The 7,113-nt window shown below is 61.4% G+C and overlaps 1 protein-coding gene across 5 annotated transcripts; it reads left to right on the top strand.

The window, feature by feature from the left end:
• The first annotated feature begins 1,016 nt into the window (after positions 1 to 1,016).
• On the top strand, positions 1,017 to 7,052 carry FXYD3 (FXYD domain containing ion transport regulator 3). Of its 5 annotated transcripts, XM_046681334.1 has the most exons (8): positions 1,049 to 1,352; positions 3,761 to 4,065; positions 5,175 to 5,207; positions 5,316 to 5,339; positions 6,164 to 6,238; positions 6,332 to 6,368; positions 6,681 to 6,718; positions 6,837 to 7,052. In XM_046681334.1, exons 2-8 carry the CDS (start codon positions 4,023 to 4,025, stop codon positions 6,848 to 6,850), a joined length of 264 nt encoding a protein of 87 aa, XP_046537290.1. In that variant the 5' UTR covers positions 1,049 to 1,352; positions 3,761 to 4,022; the 3' UTR covers positions 6,851 to 7,052. The 5 variants fall into 5 exon arrangements, with proteins under 5 accessions (XP_046537287.1, XP_046537288.1, XP_046537289.1 ...); XM_046681331.1 differs by having other exon boundaries at positions 1,017 to 1,352; positions 3,998 to 4,065; positions 6,164 to 6,368; XM_046681332.1 differs by having other exon boundaries at positions 1,018 to 1,352; positions 4,008 to 4,065; positions 6,164 to 6,368.
• Positions 7,053 to 7,113: the final 61 nt, after the last annotated feature.

The raw sequence follows: 7,113 nt of genomic DNA, 5'->3' as shown, positions 1-7,113 counted from the left end.
GGGTGGGGAGAGGCCTTGTCCGAGTCTGGGGCCAGGGACTGAGAAACTGCCCAAGGGCACCACATAAAGACAGCATGTATCTGGGTGCCCCTCCCTGCTGAGAACCGGGGGGGGGGGGGGGGGTCCTTTCTCCTTGCCCCCAGCACGCAGCCCCCAGCAGAGTCTTGACCTCGAAATCCGCTTTCCCTCCCTACAGTCCACACTCCCGCCAGGATCCTCTCCCTGGCCCGGCCCCTGTGCCCCTCCGCCCCACCCCCGCTGTGGTGTTGGGGTCGCCTGGAGTCCAGCTGGTGGCCAGCGCAGAGCCACCCCTTCCTGGCCCTGCCCCTCCCCATGACCCCAATCCTCCGCCAGCCACTCAAAGGCGCCTTGTTCTCCATCCAGCCCCCAGACAAAAGTCCCTCTGTCTGAAAAGACGGAATTGGGGGGAGGGGGCACCCCAACGGAGACCGTGTGGGGGCCTGCACAGACCCCAGCCGGAAGGAATGCCATGAGGAGGAGGGGCAGGAGAGGGAGGAGTGGGGAGGGGAGCCCTGCACAGTGCAGTGGCCTTATCTGGAGTGGAGGCGGGCACCACCCCAACGCCCACTAAGTAGGCCCCGGCGTCTGGCTCCCAGCACCCTTGGGAGGAGGCCGGGCTGGGAAGGTCTGCCTGGTGCTTGGGAACCAGGTCCCCATCTCCCTAGGGCATGATGGACTCCATGGGCATGATGCGGGGGTCTCAGTCTAAGGCCCAGCAGCCCCCACCCTCACCGCTACCCCCACGACCTCGGTCCTATCAGCATCTCCTGCCGACCTCAAGCTGTGTCAACAGCCCCAAGCGGCCTGGAAGGGGACTCTAGATCCCATCATGGCCACCAATCCCTCCTCCAGGCACAACACAGCATCTAAGTAAAAGAAATTAGGTTGTTACACCAACGCACCCCCTTCCCCCACCACCCGCCAGTCAGGAGCTCTGCTCTTAAAGCTCTGGAAACTTCCTCCTTCAGGTCCTTTTCTGAGGGGCAGGAGATTGGAGAAAGCCCAGCCCCCAATGTGAGGAGCAGAGTTCCCACCCATCCTATTCTCCCTCTGCCTCACCTGAGGCTTTGGGACCCTGGAGACCCCCCTGGGAAGTTCCCCGGCACTAGTGGCTGGAGGGGTGGGGGAACTGTCTCTTTAAGAGTAGGAATGGGGTGAGAGAACCCCTGAGCTTTAGGGAGCCCGCTCACTCGTCTGGGCGTCTGGGCTCGTCTCGCCTACCTGCCCAGGTTTGCTTAGGGCGGGGCAGCTGCGGATAAAGGCAGGACTGGGCTGCGCAGGCACCCCCCTCCCGGAACCTGGAGCCTCACGCAGCCTGGGGAGCCACACAGGTGAGCAGCTGGGGCCCTCCCGCCAGCCCCGCCTTGGATCTGCCCCCAGACGACCCCTGCCCCTCCCTCCACGCCTCTGTTAAAGACCCTAGAAACTTCCCCCTCAGGGTCCTTTTGAGGGGGGGGGCAGATTAGAGACAGCCCCCTCCCCTAATGGGATCTTCCCCCATCATTCTACTCTTTGGGGGCTGGGGGAGCCAGCTGGGGTGAGGGTGAGGCCCACAAGTGGGATTGGGGTGCCAGGGAGACTGGCGGGTTCGGGTAGACAGGGGTTGTCTGAGTGGAGCAGAAGTGTCTGGATCGGGGGCATGTGGTGGACAGGGGTGAGGGGGGTGACTGGTGGATGGGGAATCCAGGTGGACCAGGGCTGGATTAGGGGTGTCAGAGTGGATGGGTGGGTGACTGGGTGGACTCGGGGTGTCTAGGCATTGGGAGGTGTGGGCCCTGGAGACGTCTAGGAAAAGGGGGTAGCGGCTTCCTGGGGAAGCTGTCAAATGGGGAGTCGGTAGGAGATTTCAGGGGCACGGGGGAGTCATTCTTCATACACCCGAAGGGCCTGGCCACCGTCTTGGAGGAACAGAGCGGATAGCAGAGGGTGGATGTCGGAAACAGTCCTCACACAGGTGTTAGGACCTTGGGGCCAGCGGGGAGTGGAGAGGGGTGGGCAGAGCCCCCACCCACTGGCCGCCTTCCCTCCAGGCCTTCACACGGCTGCAGTCGCTGGGGAGCCCCGGGGCCTCTTCCGGCAGCAGCCTGAGCAGGGCAGGCGAGGGCCAGGACACCAGCTCCGGCAGCCGGGCACCGCGGGAGAGCCGGCAGGGGCTGGGGGCACTGAGACCACCCGCCAGTCTCCCTGTGCTGGGGTGGCTGGGAGACACCCTGGGGACCAGGCAATGGAACCCTCACTGTGGGCCGGGGGGCTTGGAGGATCCCGGAAGGAGGCCTAAGAGCCGAGACTGAGTCCCGGGTGACGGCACACAGCGTTAAGCGGAGTTCGCAGGGGTCAGAGGGCTGCGACTTCAACGTGGGGTAATCGTAGCGGCAGCTTCATCAGGCCGTGAGGATTGTGGAGTGATCCAGCACGAAATGCTGAGAACAGCCCGGCGTGGGGGCGGCTCTCAGGGAGAACTAGCTCTTATTACGAGGGTTCCCGCCATCCCGGTCGATAAGGCCTCATGCAGTAGCTTTAGACACAGGCGGTCCTTCGACACACCCACGCCTGGAGCCAGCAGGCCCTCTGCCCACACACCCACTTGAGCTCTCCTCCCGAGTTTTTGGGGTCCTAAACACCTTAGTAATGCTCCCTAAAGCTCCAGGCCCTCTTCCTGCAAGAAAGGGATGCTCAAACCAGGATTCTGAGCCTGGCATATGGGACTAACAGGGAAGCTGCGAGGATGGCCAGGACCTGGGGTGCGGGGCATGGCGGGGTGGAGGAGGCTATGAGAACGTGCAGGAAGCAGAGAGAGACGTGAGGTGGGCTTATGTGGAGGGTACGGACAGAGAGACAGGGGCCTTCTCTCCAGCTGGGGACAGGAGTCCCCTCGGGGACACAGCAGGAAACGTCTCATGGGCTTCTCCCCGGGCTTGGGGGAGGGGTGTGTTCTGCCACCAGTGAGATGGGAGTTGCAGGAGTGAACACACTGCAAGGTCACCTGGCGGTGCCCAGCACAGCGTGGCTCAGAGGACGTGTTAGCTCTTGCCATCAAGATTATGACAACATACGCTTGTGGCTGTGGGGCGTGGGCAGGGAGAGGCCAGGGGGACGCGCAGAGACCAGGGGCTGATCGCAGGCATGCAGGACCACAGGACGCGGGAGGATGGACTGATTCTAGACCAGGAAGGGACCAAGTGTGGTCTTCAGGCAGGCCCACGATGTGGGGGGCGGGCAACGGGAAGCATTCACTGCCAGGAGGCACTTGGCAGGGATGGGGCAGAGGCGGGGGTGGGGGTGGCACAGAAACAGGGCGGAGGGGACAGGTTGGGACAGGAGATGGGGCTGGGGCTTCAGCCAGGCCGATTGGTCTCCCCGGTCTGCCCCCTGCCCCCAGCCTCCAGTTCCCTCCTCCCCACACCCAGCCCTGAGCAGCCTGAGGAGGCAGCTGGGTCCCTGTGGGGCCCAGCCCGCGGTCTGCAAAGTCTGGGCAAGGTGGGCAGGCTCCGAGCTGTCTACGGGAGACACTCCCAGCACCCCAGGCCTCCTGCCACCTGGCTCCCAACACCCCGTTTCCCAAAACACCCAAGGCCTGGAGAGGCCTGCAGAGGAACAGCTGCTACAGGGCCAGGCCTGGTATAAATGCCCCTGCCTGGCAAGGCGACCCTGGGCACCACCTCCACCTCTCACAGCCTCAGTTTCCCCATCTGTAAGATGGGGGTAACAGCAGGCAGCGCCTCCCTCATTTGGTTGCCAGGGCGATCCACTGGAAGCCTCGCTTCGGGTCCAGTGGTTGTTACTGCTGCGCCCTCATCAGGCCGCGCTCCCACCCGGCCCCGCCCGCTGTTCGCTGTTCGGCTCTTCTCCTCTCCCAGCCTTTCTGCCCTGGGGCGAGCGGCGTGCAGGGGTGGGGAGCAGAGTAGGAGGGGATTGGGAACCAGAGGCACCGGCCTGGCATCCTGTTGGCCCTGCTAAAGCTGGACCCTCCCCCCGGACCCCTCCAGTGCTGGCACGTCGACATGCAAGACCTGGTGGCCCTGAGCCTGCTCGTCCTCCTGGCAGGTGAGTGCAGCCCGCCGAGCCCCCTTGCCCTGAGCCCCACAAGCCTCGTGTGTGTCTCTCATGCGTGTCTCTTGGGCTTTCTGCCTCCCTGTGGGGTGGTGACTATCAGGACGGCATCTCCTTGAGGGTAACAAGTGTCGCACTGGTGAGTCCAAGGGACACACAGAGACAGGACCTCTTACAGCCGCAGCTCCCAGAGCCAGAAGGTCAGCGTTCCATGTCTCCTTGAGGACCTCAAGGAGAAGGCCCGGCCCTGTGCTGCCATGCCTCCGACACCCCCCCTACCGCTTTATTGCCAGGGGTAACTGGGCGCTCAGTGGTTAGGCAGCAGGTTCCTGAAACCCTTTGTGCCTCAGTTTCCTCGTCTGTACAAGTGGAGCCAATAACAGCACCTACTTACAGAGTCATTGCGAGGATTAAACGAGTTAGTATTCGAAAGGCACTTAGAACAGAGTAAGCACTGTGTTTGTGCTTTAAATATAACTAAAAATTATTAATCTCCCTTTAACAAAGAAGCTTAGGCCCAGAGCAGAGGCGGCCCACGGCTTCTCGCCAGAACATAGTGCTCGTCCTTTGCTTCTACTGTATTCGTTTTTATCCCTCCTTGGACGAGGCTGTGTTCCATTCAGAGTCCTGATGTAAAGTGGCATGTTTAAATAAAGGGCATTCAGTTTTATAGTTAGTAAGTTGCTTTAAAGGGGACTAGGGAGCGAGCATGAGGACAAGTGCAGTGTGGAGGTGGCGGCATCAGGAGACAGCAGAGAGAATGGCTGGGACCAACATCACCGGTGGGCTTGACCGGAAGCGTGGGCCAGCCAGGTGTCTGGAAACACGGGCCAAGGGTGGGGAAAGCCACCCAGATTAAAACCTATTTCAGGAGGCAAAGTACTGGCATGGTTGGCAGGATCGGGGCTGAGTGGGGGAGTCCACATCTCCGATGTGGGCTGTGCAGAGGCAGCAAGTCTGGGGCTGGGGCCTGTGCCCTCGGGAGGTGGGGAACTGTGAGTCAGGGGACCCCATCTGGAGGCCCCTGAGGCTCCCGGCTCTGCATACCAGCTTTGCTGAGGCCAGAACCACCTTTTCCTCTCTTCCCCTCTTCTCCCCACCAGGCCTGCCTGCCCTGGAAGCCAACGACCCCGAAGGTGAGTCAGATGGGCCTGCTCCAGCAGCCACACCCCTAATTCTCCCCCCAGGGGCCCGGCATCCTGGCTGTTGGCCTGGATTCACGTTCTTTCTTTCTTTCCTTGCAGATAAAAACAGTCCTTTCTACTATGGTGAGAACCGGCACCCCTCCCCTCATCTCCCCCCACCCCTCTATTTTGTGCCAAGGGTCCCACAGGGTTGGGTGAGGATCTGACGTGGGTGAAACGGAGGAGGCCCGGGCTAGGATTGAACAGAAACACAGCAGATTAGGGAATAAGACATGCCACCTGGTCCTTGGGAAGATTCTCTTCCAGCAAGAAAGTTAGACACACACAGGAAGCCAGGACAGTTGACAAGAAGCCGTTGTGATGGTTCAAATCAACGGGTGGGAGAAGGGCTGGCTTGAGAAAACTGCCCGGAGGAGGTGAGCCGTTTGGCCGAGGCCTCCCGAGGCCTGCAGGTTCCCCACGATCCGCCCTGCCAGCCCTCTGCCCCCACTCCCCCAACACCTGCGCCCCGGCCTCCCTGCTGTTGCTCAGACACAGCAGACGAGCTCCCAGCCTCCGGACCTTTGTACCTTCTGCGCCCCCTGCCTGGAACACTTGCTGCCATATAGTCCCACGGCTCCCTCCCTCGCCTCCTCAGGTCTCTGCTCAGATGTCGCCCCTCAGAGAGACCTTCCCTGACCCCTCGCCCACAAAGAGCTGCCCTTTGGCCTTCTGTCCCCTGGCTCTGCCTGTTTCTCTTCAGACTGCTCCTCCGCACCTGACCTCACATTAAGTTTCCTGTCGCTGGCTTGTGTGTGCAGTAGACGTGAGCACAGGAGGGCTGGGGTGTGTTTGTTCCCTCCACTGCCACATCCCCAGTGCCCTCCACGCCCTGGGTGTCAAGTGGATGGGGGCTTGGATGGGAGGGCACCGGCTGGCATTGAGGGCCCCCTCTGGGTTTCTCCTAGACTGGCACAGCCTCCGGGTCAGCGGGCTCATCTGTGCGGGGATTCTGTGCGCCGTGGGCATCCTGGTCCTCATGAGTGAGTGGAGGAGCGGGCGGGGGGGGGGGGGGGGGGGGGCGGGCAAGGCAGGGCTGGGGGCCCCTCCCCTGACCATTCCCCTCCCCCCAACAGGTGGGAAATGCAAATGCAAGTTCCGCCAGAAGCCCAGGTAAGAGGAGCTCCCGACCTCACGCTGGCTAGACACCTTTCAGGGTGAAAGAGCTGGATCTTTCTGGCAGAAAGAGGTCAGGCCTCCAGGCTCTGCCCTGGAGAGTTCCTGCCACTAAGATTGCCCAGGTTTATTCTTCAGAGCTGATAATTGTCAGAGGGCCCAAACCCTGAAAAGCTTTGGTCCCTGGGATGATACAACCTTACAATGGAAACAGAGCCAGGAAGCTACGTCAGGGCAACTGAGAATACTCTGGGTTTGAGGGAGAGAACAAACGGGTGGACACAGACCCCATCACTTTTGTTTCCCCAGCCACCGACCAGGGGATGCCCCACCTCTCATCACTCCAGGTAAGGCAGAGACAGAAGGGGGCTGAGGGGACACGGGATGTGAGGGGGGTGTGTGCGCATCGCCCTGGGGAGAAAGTACTCAATCCACTCTCACAGGCTGACGCATCACCTCTTCCAGGCTCTGCCCAGTAACTGCTGAGGATGGACCAGCCATAAGAGCTCGGAGGGCCTCTCTCTTTTCCCAAGTCCATGCTCGGCACAGGAGCCTGAACTCCTGGACGGAATTCTCCCTCCTCTCCTCAGATGGCTTTGCCAGGGCCTCATCCCACCTCTCACTGGAGGGGTCTCTTTGTTCAGTTTTTAATCTAAAATGATCTTGCCTCCTGCCCAATCATCCTCAAGACTCGCTCTGTGAGCTCTGGGGTGGGATATGGGGGGCCAGGAGAAGGTGGATA

The sequence above is a fragment of the Equus quagga genome, chromosome 13 (genome assembly GCF_021613505.1).
Source record: "Equus quagga isolate Etosha38 chromosome 13, UCLA_HA_Equagga_1.0, whole genome shotgun sequence".
Classification (NCBI taxonomy): domain Eukaryota; kingdom Metazoa; phylum Chordata; class Mammalia; order Perissodactyla; family Equidae; genus Equus; species Equus quagga.
This window is presented reverse-complemented; position numbering and strand designations above follow the sequence as displayed.

Bases quoted from the DNA above. Each gene is read 5' to 3' on its own strand.
- FXYD3 (XM_046681331.1), top strand. From the start codon at position 4,023: ATGCAAGACCTGGTGGCCCTGAGCCTGCTCGTCCTCCTGGCAG. The intron at 5,340-6,163 runs GTGAGAACCGGC...GGTTTCTCCTAG, and splicing joins AAACAGTCCTTTCTACTATG to ACTGGCACAGCCTCCGGGTC. The intron at 6,369-6,680 runs GTAAGAGGAGCT...TTGTTTCCCCAG, and splicing joins AAGTTCCGCCAGAAGCCCAG to CCACCGACCAGGGGATGCCC.